Raw genomic sequence first — 19,335 nt, 5'->3', positions numbered from 1 at the left:
AGATTTAGACCATTTGGAGAGAATAAAACAAATTCCCAGCAAAATAAAATCAATTTAAAGATGACTCCATATTTGCCTAGTTTATAAAAACTCACACGATTACACTATTTGAAATGTTTGCATTGAGCTCCATGGTCTGGATTATCCTTGCAAAACCACCCTACCCAAATCATCCAAATAAAGAACCAGGGCACTGCTAAAAGCCATTGTACAAGTATACAGATGTCCCAGCTGGTTTATAAAACCCAGTAAGAGCTATTACCCCCAAGGCAAAGTAGTTGCTGTTTAATTCCAACGAGAATTCCAGAGAGCTGGTCAATAATGGATTTTCTTTTGCAAATAAAACCTGATTGTCACAACACAACTGGCATGCTATTTGGCTAGGTGTTGTCGGGAACAAGCTTGAAGCACAAAAATGTACATGTTTGGAAGTAATTAAACACAAAGTTTTTAACCAAGTAGAAAACCTAGTTTAACAGCACTGTAAATCAAACAAATTTATCCCCAAAAAATAAATACTTACTTCAATGGTGACTGATGGATCAGGATCTACGGCTCTTTTGCTCCTCTGCACAAGTCTGTGGACAGCACCAACAATATCTTCCAGCAATGACCTCCGTTTCCTATTGGATATTTCCTTCCCCATCAGGTACAGTTGCTCAAGATCAGCTTCTATTTTCTCAATGAAAGTCTGGCTCGTTTCATTTTTCATTGGATCCATGAGAACTTCTAAACGAAGTATTTTATCAGCAGAGACGGATGATCTCGATGTTTTGGGTCCAGAAGCTGATGTTAGTTTGACTGTCTGTGTAGGTTCTCTTGTGACCATTTGTGAGGTGGTTTTAACAATCTCACTTGATGCAGAGGGACTGGTTGCTTTTTTTGTTGTTACTGATTGGGATGTGGCTGAAGTAGTTGTTAAGACTACATCAGTCACTTTAACAGGTGTTGTTAATAATGTTTCAGTAGTTGTAAAGGCGCTAGACATATCAGTTGTTACCAAAGCTGGTGTTATTTCAGGAGTAGTCATTTCAGCGGTGGTTGACACCTCCATTGGAGTTGAAAATCCTGATGTGATCTCTGGTTTTACTGTAGGTGATGTACCACCGACTTCAGTCACAGTTACAGCATTAGATGTGATATCTGGTGTTGTGACTGTTATTAAAGGTGATGTTTGTATTGACGTTGTTCCTTCAAATTGTTCAGTAGTTTGTATAGAAGGAACAGTTGATATTAAAGTTGAGAGCGTGGCATGTGATGTCTGTGGAATGCTTGTAAACGCTGTAGTTGTGTCAACTGATGTTGGTAGGGCTGAAGAAACTACCAAACGCGTTACTGTACTAGAAGAAGTTAGGACATTGTCTGTTGTGTTTGGTGTTGTTGCTTTAGTTGCAGTAGCTTCATCAGAAACCGAAAAAGCTGTACTAGTAGAAGTTACAGCATCAGATGTTGTTTTGAGTGTTGTTGCTTCAGTTGCAGTGCCTTCCACAGGAGTGGAGAAGGCTGTATTAGTAGAAGTTACAGCATCAGATGTTGTTTTGAGTGTTGTTGCTTCAGTTGCATTCGCTTCCACAGGAGTAGAGAAAGCTGTACCAGAAGAAGTTACAACACCAGATGTTGTGTTAGGTGTTGTTGCTTTAGTTGCAGTGCCTTCCACAGTAGTGGAGAGAGCTGTACTAGTAGAAGTTACAGCATCAGATGTTGTGTTGGGTGTTGTCGCTTCAGTTGCATTCGCTTCCACAGGAGTGGAGAAAGCTGTACTAGTAGAAGTTACAGCATCAGATGTTGTGTTGAGTGTTGTCGCTTCAGTTACAGTGCCTTCCATAACAGTGGAGAAAGCTGTATTAGTAGAAGTTACAGCATCAGATGTTATGTTGGGTGTTGTTGCTTCAGTTGCATTCGCTTCCACAGGGGTTGTGATTGCTGTACTAGTAGAAGTTACAGCATCAGATGTTGTGTTGGGTGTTGTTGCGTCAGTTGCATTAGCTTCCACAGGCGTGGATAAAGCTGTACTAGTAGAAGTTACAGCATCAGATGTTGTGTTGGGTGTTGTCGCTTCAGTTGCATTCACTTCCACAGGAGTAGAGAAAGCTGTACCAGAAGAAGTTACAACACCAGATGTTGTGTTGGGTGTTGTTGCTTTAGTTGCAGTGCCTTCCACAGGAGTGGAGAGAGCTGTACTAGTAGAAGTTACAGCATCAGATGTTGTGTTGGGTGTTGTCGCTTCAGTTGCATTCGCTTCCACAGGAGTGGAGAAAGCTGTACTAGTAGAAGTTACAACACCAAATGTTGTGTTGGGTGGTGTCGCTTCAGTTGCAGTGCCTTCCACAGGAGTGGAGAAGGCTGTATTAGTAGAAGTTACAGCATCAGATGTTATGTTGGGTGTTGTTGCTTCAGTTGCATTCGCTTCCACAGGGGTTGTGATTGCTGTACTAGTAGAAGTTACAGCATCAGATGTTGTGTTAAGTGTTGTTGCTTCAGTTGCATTCACTTCCAAAGGAGTAGAGAAAGCTGTACCAGAAGAAGTTACAGCATCAGATGTTGTGTTGGGTGTTGTTGCTTCAGTTGCATTCGCTTCCACAGGAGTAGAGAAAGCTGTACCAGAAGAAGTCACAGCATCAGATGTTGTGTTGGGTGTTGTTGCTTCAGTTGCATTAGCTTCCACAGGTGTGGATAAAGCTGTACTAGCAGAAGTTACAGAATCAGATGTTGTGTTGAGTGTTGTTGCTTCAGTTGCAGTGCCTTCTACAGGAGTAGAGAAAGCTGTACCAGAAGAAGTTACAGCATCAGTTGTTTCATTGGGTGTTGTTGCTTCAGTTGCATTCGCTTCCACAGGAGTGGAGAAAGCTGTACTAGAAGAAGTTACAGCATCAGATGTTATGTTGGGTGTTGTTGCTTCAGTTGCATTCGCTTCCACAGGGGTGGTGATTGCTGTACTAGTAGGAGTTACAGCATCAGATGTTGTGTTGGGTGTTGTCGCTTCAGTTGCATTCGCTTCCACAGGAGTAGAGAAAGCTGTACTAGTAGAAGTTAGAACACCAAATGTTGTGTTGGGTGGTGTCGCTTCAGTTGCAGTGCCTTCCACAGGAGTGGAGAAGGCTGTACTAGTAGAAGTTACAGCATCAGATGTTATGTTAGGTGTTGTTGCTTCAGTTGCATTCGCTTCCACAGGGGTTGTGATTGCTGTACTAGTAGGAGTTACAGCATCAGATGTTGTGTTGGGTGTTGTCGCTTCAGTTGCATTCGCTTCCACAGGGGTGGAGAAAGCTGTACTAGTAGAAGTTACAACACCAAATGTTATGTTGGGTGGGGTCGCTTCAGTTGCAGTGCCTTCCACAGGAGTGGAGAAGGCTATATTAGTAAAAGTTACAGCATCAGATGTTGTGTTGGATGTTGTTGCTTCAGTTGCAGTGCCTTCCACAGGAGTGGAGAAAGCTGTACTAGAAGAAGTTACAGCATCAGATGTTGTGTTGAGTGTTGTTGCTTCAGTTGCAGTGCCTTCCACAGGATTGGAGAAAGCAGTACTAGTAGAAGTTACAACACCAGATGTTGTGTTGGGTGTTGTCGCTTCAGTTGCATTCGCTTCCACAGGGGTTGTGATTGCTGTACTAGTAGGAGTTACAGCATCAGTTGTTGTGTTGGGTGTTGTCGCTTCAGTTGCATTCGCTTCCACCGGAGTGGAGAAAGCTGTACTAGTAGAAGTTACAACACCAAATGTTGTGTTGGGTGTTGTCGCTTCAGTTGCATTCGCTTCCACGGGAGTGGAGAAAGCTGTACTAGTAGAAGTTACAACACCAAATGTTGTGTTGGGTGGTGTCGCTTCAGTTGCAGTGCCTTCAACAGGAGTGGAGAAGGCTGTATTAGTAGAAGTTACAGCATCAGATGTTGTGTTGAGTGTTGTCGCTTCAGTTACAATGCCTTCCATAACAGTGGAGAAAGCTGTACTAGTAGAAGTTACAGCATCAGATGTTGTGTTGGGTGTTGTTGCTTCAGTTGCAGTGCCTTCCACAGGAGTGGAGAAGGCTGTATTAGTAGAAGTTACAGCATCAGATGTTGTGTTGAGTGTTGTCGCTTCAGTTACAGTGCCTTCCATAACAGTGGAGAAAGCTGTACTAGTAGAAGTTACAGCATCAGATGTTGTGTTGGGTGTTGTTGCTTCAGTTGCAGTGCCTTCCACAGGAGTGGAGAAAGCTGTACTAGTAGAAGTTACAGCATCAGATGTTGTGTTGGGTGTTGTTGCTTCAGTTGTACTCACTTCCACAGGAGTGGATAAAGCTGTAATAGTAGAGATTAAAGCATCAAATGTTGTGTTGGGCGCAGTAGTTACTGTTGGTTCAATTGAAGTTGACATTGTATTAGCAGTTGTACCTGATGTTTTATTGGAAGAAGTCTCATCAGTAGTAGTGCTTGGGGTTGAGAGTGCAGTGCCAGCAGAAGTAAAAGAGTTAGTTAAATCAGTTGTCATTTCTGTATTTGTTTGGTTTGTAACATCAGAGGTTAGACTTGACATTGTACTGGTTTGGGTAAGCTCATTAGTAACTTGTGTAGCAGTCTCATTAGTTGTTAGGAATGTTACATCTGCAACTGTAGTTAGCTCTCCTGTTGATGGTTCCAATGTTGTGCCTTCTGTGTTTGTTAGTTTCGTTACATCAGAGGTTAGACTTGTTATTGTACTGGTTTGGGTAAGCTCATTAGTAACCTGTGTAGCAGTCTCATCAGTTGTTGTTAGGAATGTTACATCTGCAACTGTACTTAGCTCTCCTGTTGATGGTTCCAATGTTGTGCCTTCTGTGTTTGTTAGTTTCGTTACATCAGAGGTTAGACTTGTTATTGTACTGGTTTGGGTAAGCTCATTAGTAACCTGTGTAGCAGTCTCATCAGTTGTTGTTAGGAATGTTACATCTGCAACTGTAGTTAGCTCTCTTGTTGATGGTTCCAAGGTTGTGCCTTCGGTGTTTGTTAGTTTCGTTACACCAGAGGTTAGACTTGACATTGTACTGGTTTGGGTAAGCTCATTAGTAACCTGTGTAGCATTCTCATCAGTTGTTGTTAGGAATGTTACATCTGCAACTGTAGTTAACTCTTCTGTCGAAGGTTCCAATGTTGTGCTTTCTGTGTTTGTTAGTTTCGCTACATCAGAGGTTAGACTTGTTGTTGTACTGGTTTGGGTAAGCTCATTAGTAACCTGTGTAGCAGTCTCATCAGTTGTAAGGAATGTTACATCTGCAACTGTAGTTGGCTCTCCTGTTGATTGTTCCAATGTTGTGCCTTCTGTGCTTGTTAGTTTCGTTACATCAGAGGTTAGACTTGACATTGTACTGGTTTGGGTAAGCTCATTAGTAACCTGTGTAGCAGTCTCACCAGTTGCTAGGAATGTTACATCTGCAACTGTAGTTAGCTCTCCCGTTGATGGTTCCAATGTTGTGCCTTCTGTGCTTGTTAATTTTGTAACATCAGAGGTTAGACTTGACATTGTACTGGTTTGGGTAAGCTCATTAGTAACCTGTGTAGCAGTCTCATTAGTTGTTAGGAATGTTACATCTGCAACTGTTGTTGGCTCTCCTGTCGATGGTTCCAATGTTGTGCCTTCTGTGTTTGTTAGTTTCGTTACATCAGAGGTTAGACTTGACATTGTACTGGTTTGGGTAAGCTCATTAGTAACCTGTGTAGCAGTCGCATTAGTTGTAAGGAATGTTACATCTGCAACTGAAGTTAGCTCTCCTGTTGGTTGTTCCAATGTTGTGCCTTCTGTGTTTGTTAGTTTTGTAACATCAGAGGTTAGACTTGACATTGTACTGGTTTGGGTAAGCTCATTAGTAACCTGTGTAGCAGTCTCACCAGTTGCTAGGAATGTTACATCTGCAACTGTAGTTAGCTCTCCCGTTGATGGTTCCAATGTTGTGCCTTCTGTGCTTGTTAGTTTTGTAACATCAGAGGTTAGACTTGTTATTGTACTGGTGTGGGTAAGCTCATTAGTAACCTGTGTAGCAGTCTCATCAGTTGTAAGGAATGTTACATCTGCAACTGTAGTTAGCTCTCCTGTTGAGGGTTCCAATGTTGTGCCTTCTGTGTTTGTTAGTTTCGTTACATCAGAGGTTAGACTTGACATTGTACTGGTTTGGGTAAGCTTATTAGTAACCTGTGTAGCAGTCTCATCAGTTGCTAGGAATGTTACGTCTGCAACTGTAGTTAGCTCTCCCGTTGATGGTTCCAATGTTGTGCCTTCTGTGCTTGTTAGTTTTGTAACATCAGAGGTTAGACTTGACATTGTACTGGTTTGGGTAAGCTCATTAGTAACCTGTGTAGCAGTCTCATCAGTTGTTGTTAGGAATGTTACATCTGCAACTGTAGTTAGCTCTCTTGTTGATGGTTCCAAGGTTGTGCCTTTGGTGTTTGTTAGTTTCGTTACACCAGAGGTTAGACTTGACATTGTACTGGTTTGGGTAAGCTCATTAGTAACCTGTGTAGCATTCTCATCAGTTGTTGTAAGGAATGTTACATCTGCAACTGTAGTTAGCTCTCCTGTTGATTGTTCCAATGATGTGCCTTCTGTGCTTGTTAGTTTTGTAACATCAGAGGTTAGACTTGACATTGTACTGGTTTGGGTAAGCTCATTAGTAACCTGTGTAGCAGTCTCATTAGTTGTTAGGAATGTTACATCTGCAACTGTAGTTAGCTCTCCCGTTGATGGTTCCAATGTTGTGCCTTCTGTGCTTGTTAGTTTTGTAACATCAGAGGTTAGACTTGACATTGTACTGGTTTGGGTAAGCTCATTAGTAACCTGTGTAGCAGTCTCATCACTTGTAAGGAATGTTACATCTGCAACTGTAGTTAGCTCTCCTGTTGAAGGTTCCAATGTTGTGCCTTCTGTGTTTGTTAGTTTCGTTACATCAGAGGTTAGACTTGTTATTGTACTGGTTTGGGTAAGCTCATTAGTAACCTGTGTAGCAGTCTCACCAGTTGCTAGGAATGTTACATTTGCAACTGTAGTTAGCTCTCCTGTTGATGGTTCCAATGTTGTGCCTTCTGTGTTTGTTAGTTTCGTTACATCAGAGGTTAGACTTGACATTGTACTGGTTTGGGTAAGCTCATTAGTAACCTGTGTAGCAGTCTCATCAGTTGCTAGGAATGTTACATCTGCAACTGTAGTTGGCTCTCCTGTTGATGGTTCCAATGTTGTGCCTTCTGTGCTTGTTAGTTTTGTAACATCAGAGGTTAGACTTGACATTTTACTGGTTTGATTAAGCTCATTAGTAACCTGTGTAGCAGTTTCATCAGTTGCTAGGAATGTTACATCTGCAACTGTAGTTAGCTCTCCCGTTGATGGTTCCAATGTTGTGCCTTCTGTGTTTGTTAGTTTCGTTACATCAGAGGTTAGACTTGACATTGTACTGGTTTGGGTAAGCTCATTAGTAACCTGTGTAGCAGTTTCATCAGTTGCTAGGAATGTTACATCTGCAACTGTAGTTGGCTCTCCTGTTGATGGTTCCAATGTTGTGCCTTCTGTGCTTGTTATTTTTGTAACATCAGAGGTTAGACTTGTTATTGTACTGGTTTGGGTAAGCTCATTAGTAACCTGTGTAGCAGTCTCATCAGTTGTTGTTAGTAATGTTACATTGGCAAATGTTGTAAGCTCAACTACAGTTTGTTCTTCTGTCGCGGTTCCTGTGCTTGTTAATAGCTCACTTTTATTAGTAGTTAGAGGTGACATTGGTACAGTTTGTGTTAGCTCACTAGTAACTTGAAAAGAGGTATCATCGGTTGCTAAATTGTCTGATGTTAGGGTTATGCCTGTTGCTAAACTCTCAGTACCTGTTTTCATTCCTTCTGTTACTTCTTCTGTTGGCGAATTAGTTGAAGGCAGTATTTCAGAACTGTCAGAAGTTAAAACAATTGTTTCTTTTGAACTTGAAGACAATGAAGTCATTGACTCTGTTGCAGGCCAGAATGTAGCAGTTGATGGTTCTGTGCTTGTTGCACTTTTTGTCTGGAACAAAGACAGACATTCTTGTTATGAATTAGATAAAAGACAATGATATATACACCCAAAGATTGCGACAGTGACTAAGTGGAGTCGTGTAAAGTAAGTGTAACTGTCATATCAGGAAAATTAACCAACTTTTTTTTAGTAGAGCAATTTCTCGTCAATGAAAACTTCATAACTTGGTTGAGATTTTTAATTTCTACACAAATCAATGTGTTTGATAAGTTTGGTTTTGTATGAATTGTTGTATGATTAGTGATTAACTTCACATAAAGACTCATTAAAAAGCCTTATGACAATGTTATAAGAGTGAAATGATCAAAATTAATGACCACACTTTTCAAAGTTTAAAAACTTCAATCAAAAGTATTCTTGCAACATAGTGTATTAGCTGGGAATAATGTGATTTATTGAGCACCTGGGCCCAATTAGATGGAGCTGCTTGAGCACAACAAGTAGCTAAGCATACCCAAATTACCAGAATAAGTTTACTATCCAAAGTATAATAATAAGTTTACTATCCAATCGTATCAGTAAATTTTGTACTGTTATCCTGCACATTCCTGATTAGCAGAAAACTGCTAAGCAATATTTCTTCTAAGGCAGCTTTATGAAATTAGGCTCTGATATTGAACAAATATATACCAAACAGTCCATTCATTTTTTTTTTCTCCCACACAAAAAGATGGATATAAGTTACATTATATTTTAATAATTAAAAGAAAATATAAAAACCATAGGATTTTGGCATTATTTTGAGACTTTTGTAAAGCTGGTAGCAGCAGACATAAACGATCCCTTTGTGGCTCTGAGCATGCGCGCACATGCAATGCCCTTCTAAGGCTGAGCACGCACAATCCTGGCAAGAAATGTGAAAAAAGGACTGTCCAAAAGTCTCCCATTATAATTACACAAAAATCATGAAATGCTTGGGGTTTCCAAAGCACTAGTTGCATCAAAACAGCATACTTAATCATTTTGGATATTTGATACACTCACACACACACATCCACCAAAAAGGCAACAAGAGACATCTACTTGTTTTTGTTTCAAAACTGGTCATCCACACTTTATTTCCAAAAAAACGCCTAGTATATTTTTCAAGATGGTTGCCACCGTTTTGCAGGTGTTTTTTGGGGGGGTGTGCTACAGTAAAAACAAACGTGATCTAATTTGTTTAGTATGAGTAAGGGTCGTTAAAAATGTATCTTTTAAAAAACAAAACAGGCAGGCTGAGAAAGAGGGAGACTGTGCTAAACAGGATTGTTGTTTAATCCACCTATAATCTGATACCTTTGTTGTTGAAGCTGTTGAATATTGATGACTTGTGGCAGCTGGTTGGGTCTTCATGGTAGCGAAGCCATCTGGTGAGATAAAACCAAATGTTGAATTTGACATGACATTCAAAATTACAATAACAAAAAGCAGATCCAACATATGTTTGAGTCATTGATTTGTCTAGACAGAGCATCCTAACTCATTGACTTTCTTCCACTCTATTGTAACCCAACACCACAATAATTGGAACAAAATTAGTATGCGTGGCACAGTTATCACCAAATGTTCTTTCTAAAGACCGTCAATTCTTAACTCTGCAATCAGACACATCCTAAAAAGATGTGAGATGGTTAGGGTTTAATTATTGTAGGCATTGACAAAATATAGGAAAATTACCCCAAATTTCAGACAAAAAAAAACACAGTAAACAAATAAATAGAAACCATTACCTTTGTATTACAAGTGCACTACATGTATACAGAATTTGAGTTGTTACATACAGTGGTGAGCCCTCCCCCCCCCCCTGAAAGCCCTCCCACCCTTCAGGCTGGTTTATACGCCAGCGTTTTCACTGCGTACGCAGCATGCATTCATCAGTGTGTATGGAAACACAGTACGTCATCATATTGCGCTTTTGTGTCCGAATTCAAATCATATGAAACTTGGCTGAACACAATAGTCAGATGCACAGTTTGACAAATTGAAATATTTAAAGAGGTATTGCCAAGGTAATGCCGAATTTTATATTTTAGTTGTTGTGAAGTGTTTGTGCTGTTTCGTATATCCGTAGTCTTTATTTAAATTTGGCTGTTCTTCTATTTTTTTATTGCTCTTAATCAATATGTATTTTTATATTAATACAATTTTAACTTTTTAATGTGTTTGTAGTTGATGGGCACCTCTGCAAAAAAGTATTTTACTGAGAGGTCTCCCCAAGCTAAAGAAGAAATAAATCAAAAATAACTAAACAAACTCCAGAGGGAATATGCACCCTCGGTAACGCTCATATTTTATTTCCATGACTGTAGTGTACTAAGCCTACTTCAAAGTAAAATGTTTCTTATAATGCATTTTACTATCCATAGTTTTTTTGTACTTCTCACCATATTTTTTTGTTTTACCATTAATTTTCAGAGTCATTACCGAATGTATACAGACCCTCTATACACCAAGGTTACTAAGCACCTCTATGACATTGGGCCCAGATCAACAATAAATTCTCCTTGGACTTTGCAAAGAAATTCATGAGCTGTGTAGTTTCAATCTGGGCCCAATTTCATAGCGCTGTTTAACGGTAAGCAAATTTGCTGTGCTTACTGTAGCAGACAAATTTGCTTGAGCCTTAGCGTATTTCACAGGTAAGCAGAAAAATTGGTCGGCTATATTGCGTGTTTACCGTTGATTTGCAATGTGACGTCATTTATTTTCATGCGGTAAGCACTGGAAGGTAAGCATGCCTTTTTGTGTGCTTGCGGTTAGCAGCGCTATGAAATAGAAATTGCACAGTAACCACAAAATCGGCCGCTTAGCAGCGCTATGAAATTGGGCCCAGGAAGCTCCCCATCGATTAACTAGCATCCTAGCATGTCACAGCTGGACATCCCACATGATATTACCTTTCTCAGACGTAGTTCATCCAAAGTAAACAATCTGTATCCTTTACAGCTTTTCTATGATTATTCCATACATTTCCATATGTTACTTCAATTGCTTTGTGATACAGCATGACTCATTTTCATTAACTATAAGCTGACATTGATGTTATGTTAATTGTGTCTGCTTTTTATATGTTGTACACGTATTAATCCATTATGTGCTAATGCAAAGTGCTATTTACGTGTTAACACAAATTTATTAGATTTGAAATACATTCTATATTGTATGAAATTTACATATAGTAGCTGCTATCAAAACTGTCTTAAATTTCAATTTATTTAGAAACACTCCAGTTTTGCACACATGTTGAGGTCATCTGTTTCACTTCAAATTCCAAAAACACATGAGGTACGTAGGCCCATCATAACTTCCTGTGGGCAAGTAAAAGGCAGTTTACCTGCCCTGTGGGCTACTTTTCAAAAATTAAATGTAAAAGCACAAGTATGGCATGCACGTCTAATGGCTTTATTTGTTGCTAATTATATTTACAAAACATGGATTCTTTAACCTGTAAACCAATGATATATCTATCTGACAAAATCAGACAAGACAACTACTTCCACTTATCATATTCAAGACATTTGAATTCAATCTCATATTAAAATCTGTGAAATGTATCAGGCTTGGGTCAAATACAGTGGGGTATCGTGGCCGAGTGGATAAGAGCACCAAACTCAAGCTCTCGTGTTTCTGCTGTTCAGCACAGTGTGGGTTCGAACCCCGGTCGTGACACTTGTGTCCTTGAGCAAGACACTTAATTGCTTCTCTCCACCCAGGGGTAAATTGGTACCTGTGAGGGCAGAGTTGGTTCTTGTGATTGATTAGCTTAGTGCGCTACATATTAAGCAGCATAGGCTGTACTCCCCAGGGAGCTGAGATGGTTTAAGGAATGATTTAGGGCCCAGTGACCAGGGGTAAAAATGTGGAAGCGCTTTGAGACATGGTGTATATAGGGCTATATAAAAACTGACTATTATTATCATCTATTTGTTATAACACTTAAAAAATACCTGATGATAACGAACACTTGATAAAAGCTTACATCCATGCATCCAACCCAGGATCATGTGCCTCATTCTGTCTCTCATCAAGGCCAATTAGCAAATATACATTATTTACAATACTTGAATATAGCGATGCTAAGTACTGGAACATATGGCACTCAATAAGCTGGACAATTCCAATTCTCAAACAAACAACCAACGATTGGAGAAGAATTTGGAACTTTCTAAAAACTGTTTAAAATACATTGCATCCAGAATAAAGAAATACATAACTTGCTTTTACCCTTACACCAATGTGTTCTAAGCACTGTATTATATAACCCTAAGAGTGGATGGTACTTTCCCGAGTTCTGTGAAACAAAATCCATGGGCAAATCACTCAAGAGGGATTCTAACCCTTGACTGGTGTATTTGTTTTCTTCACACAGCTTAGCTAAGTGGAGTATACTGGGGTTTGTTTTGGTGTCTCCTTTTTTAAAGATTCTTTGCATGTAAGCGTTTTATATCAAGTTGGGGGGGGGGTGTTATGCATGGGTTGTCAGATATTCTTCTAGAACGTTAGAGTGATACATCTTCAAATCAAATGATTAAACCCCAAATTTCAGTTTGCTGACCTCTTGGTTTTGGGCGTAATTGCAAATCAAAGTTTCAGCAAAAAGACCCTCATAAAATGCAACTGTACAATCCCGATAAACACAAAAATGTCCGCCCCAAAAAATTGTTCTGTTGTTGGGACAAGCTAAGCGCACATTTCTGCGAGGCCAGCAAACTAAAATTTTGGATTTGTTTGTTTGGTATGATTGCTCTATGGTATGATGACGTACAGTAGGCCTACCATCACAACAAAACAAGTGAAAACACTCAAATAATTGCAAATCAAAGTTTCAGCAAAAAGACCCTCATAAAATGCAACTGTACAATCCCGATAAACACAAAAATGTCCGCCCCAAAAAATTGTTTTGTTGTTGGGACAAGCTAAGCGCACATTTTTGCGAGGCCAGCAAACTAAAATTTTGGATTTGTTTGTTTGGTATGATTGCTCTATGGTATGATGACGTATAGTAGGCCTACCATCACAACAAAACAAGTGAAAACACTCAAATATTATAATCCTCTCAGCGAACCATCAAGTTATAACGCAGGTTGGCAGTTTGGTAAATTCCTTACAAACTATTTTCAAAGAGAAATATTCTAAAAATGTTTACCCTCTAGTTATCAGTTATATTTACTTCCTTTTCATCATCATACGTAATATGCGCATGAAAATATACTGGTATAAATGCACACATTGCATTGACTAGTTCTGTTATTTCCCTGAACCTACATGGACAATGCCCTTTCTTGTCTAGGTTCAAAGACACAGTTGTCATGGTCGCAAACAAATGCATAACCACCAGAGGGGGCTATTTTATTCCTTTTTTCTATACAAAAAGCAAATGTAAACAATTTCATTTGTTCTGGTTGTGAATTTTGCGAAAGAATAAGACTCTCAAAAAGCAAACTTCATCACTAAGGAGTGAAGTCAGGTCAAACTGAAATCTCAGATTCATATTGTGCCCCCTTCATGATTCCAACCAGAGTCCTATAGGTGAAGGCAAGGAATACTTTGCCAAACCAACCACAACGGCCAAACAGTCAATGATCACACTGAAAATTAAATTCTGACTAAAGGCCTCGTAAAGCCATTGGACACTTTCAATAAAGAGTATCCTCCAGGGCCCACACTTTGTGTACCACAACTTATATTTATATAAAAATAAATGACAAATCTGTGAAAATTTAGGCTCAATCGGTCATCGGAGTCGGGAGAAAATTACAGGGAAAACCAACCCTTGATTCCGCACGTTTCGCTGTGTCCATGACATGTGTTTAAAATAAATTAAAAATTCTCGAAATCGAGAATTGATACTTTTTTAATGTTTTCTCAAAAAGTAAAGCATTTCATGGATCAATATTTCAAGAGAAGTCTTTCACTATTACCTTCTGTAAACCCTGTAAGTTGTATGTAAATATGTGAACTTTTTTTCTTATTTTTCTGTACCGAAAGTGTCCTTACACTTTCGGTAGGAAAAAAAAAAGGGTCCCGTTGTAGGGATTACAGAAGGTAATGGTGAAAGACTTCTCGTGAAATATTATTTCATGAAATGCTTTACTTTTTGAGAAAACATTAAAACAATATCAATTCGAGAATTACGGATTTATTTTAAACACATGTCATGACACGGACGAAACGCGCGGAAACAAGAGTGGGTTTTCCCGTTATTTTCTCCCGACTCCGATGACCGACTGAGCCGAAGGTTTGTTATTTTAAATAAGTTGTGCACAAAGTGTGGGACTTGGACATACTGTTTACCGAAAGTGTATAATGGCTTTAACCAGTTATGATTATACCATAACCATAGCATAACTGGTTAATACGTTTTTACATGCTAAAACTGAGAGGAAAATGATTTGTTTTACTCATTTCTCAAAAACTGCCGAACCTCAGTAAGTAAAGTAGAATTTCAAGGGAAGCTTTTTACTATCATAATCTTCAAACTATGCAGGTTTAATGTAAATCCGTGGACATTGTGTTTTGTGTTAGGAAAAAGTACATAAAAATACCCTTTAAAGCCACTGACACGGCGAAACGTGCGGAAACAAGGGTTGGTTTAAGTGGGCTGGACTGAGGAGGAAAATATTGAAAAGTAGTGCCACCAGGAAGTTCAATCCCAAAATAAATCTTAAAAATAATCTTAAATCTTTTTTCAAAAAAAAGGCGACCAGGAACTGATCCAAAATGGATGCCGGCTAAAGCCCACACAGTCCGGGTTTTGTAATTGAAAAATACTTCACTGTGTATAGTGTGTAGTTTACAGCTTTATAACAAACAAATAATGTTCAAATGTTGACTTTGAATCTGATAAGCATAGCCTGTCAATTATGTTGAGCATTATTGTGTTTAGTGTACACATAAAGAGAGATAAAACTTATCGTTAGTGTTGCTCAAATAAAATCAGTTTATCTACTATTTAATCTCATTTTGATTCTGGTCTTATATTAGAATGCACTGGTCCAGTGAAACAGCTGAGCAACAAACCCTTCAGTCTAAATGGATTTGTTCATAAACATTCAAACACTGAATACATAGCCCTGAACATTTTGACTGGCGATATATGGTCAGGTAAACATCGCCGATATGACGATATAATGTGAAGATTTTTGAAAAACAAAAGTACCCTTTAGAAGGGGTAACTATTACATTGTGTGACAGTCCTTCATTTTATTTTGTGAATGATTGCTTTTATTTTAATTGCCTTTACATATGGGTGCGTTCATTTAGCTTCCCTGGGTCGACCTGGTGTGTGGCGGGTTTTTTTTCCAGGACGATCGTGTGCAGATAATTACCCACGTTCATCCTGGAAAAGAAAACCGCCACACACCTGGGTCGACCCAGGGAAGCTAAACGAACGCACCCTATGTAGACATCTGCTCTAGCAATGCAAATGGCTTGGGTTCAAAATTGGAATCCAAATCAAGTGATATATGCCTGTGATTTATTTTTTCACGAAACTCAGAAAAGTACACCTAATGTTCTGACATCACTAGATGTTCCAACACCCCTACGTTCCGACACCCTTAATCTTAGTGTGTTTGCATATTATTAACCTGAACCTACCCTAACTCTTGCCTGTAACTCACTGAGGGTTGAGAACACCGGGTTTGTCAGAACATGTTTTTTAAATAAGGGGTGTCGGAATTAGAGATAGTCACACACTGTCGTGGGGAAAAACGTACAGCATGGAAAGGTATTCAGTCTGTCATTTCAGTTTTCCATTGTGAAACGGAAACATTTGACATGAATTGGTTACATGCCAAACTGGAATCTGCAAACTAGACTAAAAATAGAGATGATTAAAAAAGTTTGACTATGCATTACAAAAGATATCCATCAATTAGCCAGTTAGAAATTAGCTTTTTATTAACTGGCTGAAAAGTTGAAAGTTTAAACTGAAAAGGGATCGAGACACTGGACCACAGGCCAGAGGACAGTGATTTTGGTGTTGAGCCAATTATAATGCATGGTGTTAAAATGTTGAATTTGAGTATGATTTATAACTCTCAATGCATGATTGAGTCTGGAGTGTATACCCATAAAGACAAATGAGGTCTCTTATGAAGCAGATGTTTTAGTGCTTGTTCAAATAGTATCCAGTGTGCAAACTGTTTTTTGTCTTGTTAGCTTAATTCTGGTTTAGTAAACATTTTGAGCTACAAGCCCTGCTGTAGTTATGTCCCCTGAATTTGAGAGCTCTGTTTGCTCGATGAAGTTTCACGTGTTGAAGGCTACAATGAGGATGTCGTTGCGCTAATTTTCCATATGAATTTGCGCATTACTTTCAATTTTTATTTTAAAAAAACATTTAAAATATAACTTAAAATTATCATTGAAAAAACCCCAGAAATTTGAACACACGGTGGCCCTAGCTAGCACAGTCAAGAACAGGGACAAGATCGTTGCGCTAGTTTTCCATATGAATTTGCGCATTACTTTCAATTTTTAATTAAAAAAAAACATTTAAAATATAATTTTAAATTATCATATTTACAAAAAAAAATGAAATTTGAACACACAGTGTGGCCCTAGCTAGCACAGTCAAGAACAGGGACAAGATCGTTGAGCTAGTTTTCCATATGAATTTGTGCATTACTTTCAATTTTTGTTAAAATCTCATTTTAAATTTTCATAAAAATAAAATAATTTGAACACACGGTGGCCCTAGCTAGCACAGTCAAGAACAGGGACAAGATGAACCTGTGAACAAACTCCATTATATAGCAGAGCAAAATGCTCCACAATGCTCCACAAAATATCTCAGTTGCTACTCAAAAATCATCATTTGCTATTCAATGGCTGCATTCATTGTGCGCAAAATTTTCCAGCTAATATATTTTGTTTTACAAAATTGCTGAACAAAATTGTTCCCTGTCAAAAAACAAAGGGCTGAATGATTTTTAAAGATGTTGCATTTAAATGTAATTTGTTTTAATAACTTGTACAGCGCTTTGTGATGTCTGTGATGGAAGGCGTTTTCAAATAATGTATAATATTATTAGAAGATCTGGATTGCACACATCTGGGCCCAATTGTATCTAGCCTGTTTAAACACAAACTTGCTAAGCACATAATAGTATTGCTAAGCAGAAACAGGTTACCAGCCAAAATTAAACAAAGTTTAAAGAGTTGTTTCCAAATTTTGGTATAATCTACTTCAAATTTCAGTAGTTGTTTTTGTACTCCTCAGCTAAGGCAAGGTTACATTAAACAAAAATGAAGCAGGAATTGTGACTTAGCACTTTAAGTAGAAGTTCTCTATATTCGACACTATGTTTGACTCCGAATTGAAACTGTTACATTTGTTAATAAGGGAACAAAGGGTTGTGACAAGGTCTTAAATGGACGTTTAAAACTGGCAAGGTCGTGGCCGTGTGACACAGTTTACATACCAGTAAAGTACTCAATGTACAATTACAGACCTTCGAACATTATTTATTTTTTAACAAAAAGTTCAACTAATCCATGGGAATATTGAAGTGCGTTGATGGGTCACAATCGGCTATTTAAAACCTTGCAGGTTTGCGGCCGTTTCTTGCCTTCAGCTCGGTCCTTTATCGCACAACCCCCACTCTGCCAGTTTAACATAGCTACGTATTTTAAGATCTTGTCTGTTTTTTACGTACTAATACTTAATAGTAAAGTTATTCCCCTATTGAAATTGAAGAAACTGTCCAACTAGGCTGTTGCCACTCCCTCTCTATACTCCCTATTAGGCCTATCTTCCACCAACACACTCTCACAGTCTAAGATTTATTATTAAAATAATGGTCTGGTCTGGAAACTCAAATTTAGAGAAAATCACTTACCAGTTTGGGCCATAGCTGGATGCCAGATGACTGCTAGATGGACCAGCATGATGAGTACTAAAGGTTTGGCCTTTAATAACTGTTCACTGTTGACTTTCCCCATTGTGTTGCCCCTTGAAGAATCCACTCAAAGCAGTGTACTCTTCACATAATAAGCTTCAATGAACCTGCAAAGAGCTAAAGGGATTAACCTAAATAAGTTGTAAGCTTCTGACAAAGTGCCCAACAATGGATCATAATGGATCATTCAATCACTGTTGCACTGTCACTACTGGTCAGGAGTCAAACGTCAATATTGCAAGTTGATGGTTGAACCATAGAGTAATTCCCGTGGAACCGTACAGTAACTGCATGCTTTGTTGTTTGTTTACCTGCGCGCGTGTCACACTGAGAGTGTCATGATCAAGCATCATGGCGTAAAACCGAATTCTCAGCTAGCTCAGCATTAAAATCAAGCCAGCCTGGCACCTCATTATTCGATGATCAAAATAACCAATGGGATGTTTGCTGCTGCAAAAAAATTAAGTACACAATTCTACTTACGCTCACGTGTGTAAATGAAAATAATTGTCCATCGCGAACAACAACAGCTGTCCAGACGACAGCCACCACCCAGCCCACGTTCGCTCTCTCTGTCCCTACTCTTTGCTTTTATAAATCACGGTTGGAAAATTAGTGTACACGGACGCGCCGCAGAGAGCAATAGGAGAAATGCAGCATGGGCTCTAGACTTGGTTCCAAGTCTGTGATCGTTGCTTTTAGTAGTCTACCCGAAATAGCGACCTCTTGTAGATTTACCTACCGTTGTGGCGCGTGATGATAGCTATGTGGGGCGTTTTGAATGGCTGATGCGGAGAAAATAACCGTGATCGTGGACTTGAAATCAAGTCTACATAGTTGCGTAAAGACCGCCACCAAGTGCCACGATTAGAACAATTTATCACTGTCATGTGTCAATGCCAAGACTCGGGAAAACTTGTGTTTTGACGTTCGGATGGGCAATGACCCCTTCCAACAAAAATAATTGTTTCATTAATTATTATTGTCACGGCTGTTTTTCACGAATCATCAAACTTTGCACACAGGCTGGACTATAAAGTACCCCTACTTTTTTTCTCATTTTTAAACTCCATGAACGGAAAACTAAAATTCTGGATCAAGTTTGTGCATAATAAAAAGACAGCAAAATCATGCACTGACGCCCGATTGTACAGTGTGTATAGCCAGGCCTCTGGTCGACATAAAATGTAAAAATTGTGTTCGTATCGCATTGCCGAATATTTATTTTGTATAATATTCCCCTGGAATCTATTAGGGTCTACACAGTTTCAAACCCGTTTGTGTTAAAATAACCATGGAACCGACTTTAGGTTGTTTTTTGTACTTTTGTCAATTGTTTTTCCCTGTTATTATGTGGTTTTAATGGCCTAATGGTTTGTTTACTTAAAAATGTCGCAGCATACTGCTGAATATTGTGACATACAATCATTAAAAATAATGTAATATTAA

The 19,335-nt window shown here is 38.8% G+C and overlaps 2 protein-coding genes across 2 annotated transcripts in view; both read right to left on the bottom strand.

Annotated features, from left to right (window-relative positions):
* LOC139953636 (uncharacterized) overlaps positions 1 to 7,241 on the bottom strand; it is a 41,020-nt gene extending 33,779 nt beyond the window's left edge. The window contains exon 1 of the mRNA XM_071953131.1: positions 524 to 7,241. Coding sequence (XP_071809232.1) covers positions 524 to 7,228 — 6,705 coding nt within the window. The 5' untranslated portion in view covers positions 7,229 to 7,241. The remainder of the gene's footprint in view (positions 1 to 523) is intronic.
* On the bottom strand, positions 7,229 to 18,452 carry LOC139954062 (uncharacterized; the record flags this gene model as incomplete). The annotated part of the gene is made up of 4 exons (XM_071953723.1): positions 18,370 to 18,452; positions 17,827 to 18,003; positions 9,278 to 9,348; positions 7,229 to 7,987 (listed from the first exon to the last, which is right to left on the bottom strand). Coding segments are annotated over exons 2-4 (933 nt in total), but the record flags the coding sequence as incomplete, so codon positions are not given.
* Positions 18,453 to 19,335: the final 883 nt, after the last annotated feature.

This window comes from Asterias amurensis, chromosome 22 (assembly GCF_032118995.1).
Source record: "Asterias amurensis chromosome 22, ASM3211899v1".
Classification (NCBI taxonomy): Eukaryota; Metazoa; Echinodermata; class Asteroidea; order Forcipulatida; family Asteriidae; genus Asterias; species Asterias amurensis.
The sequence above is the reverse complement of the archived record's forward strand: the minus strand, read 5'-3'. Positions and strand labels throughout refer to the sequence as shown.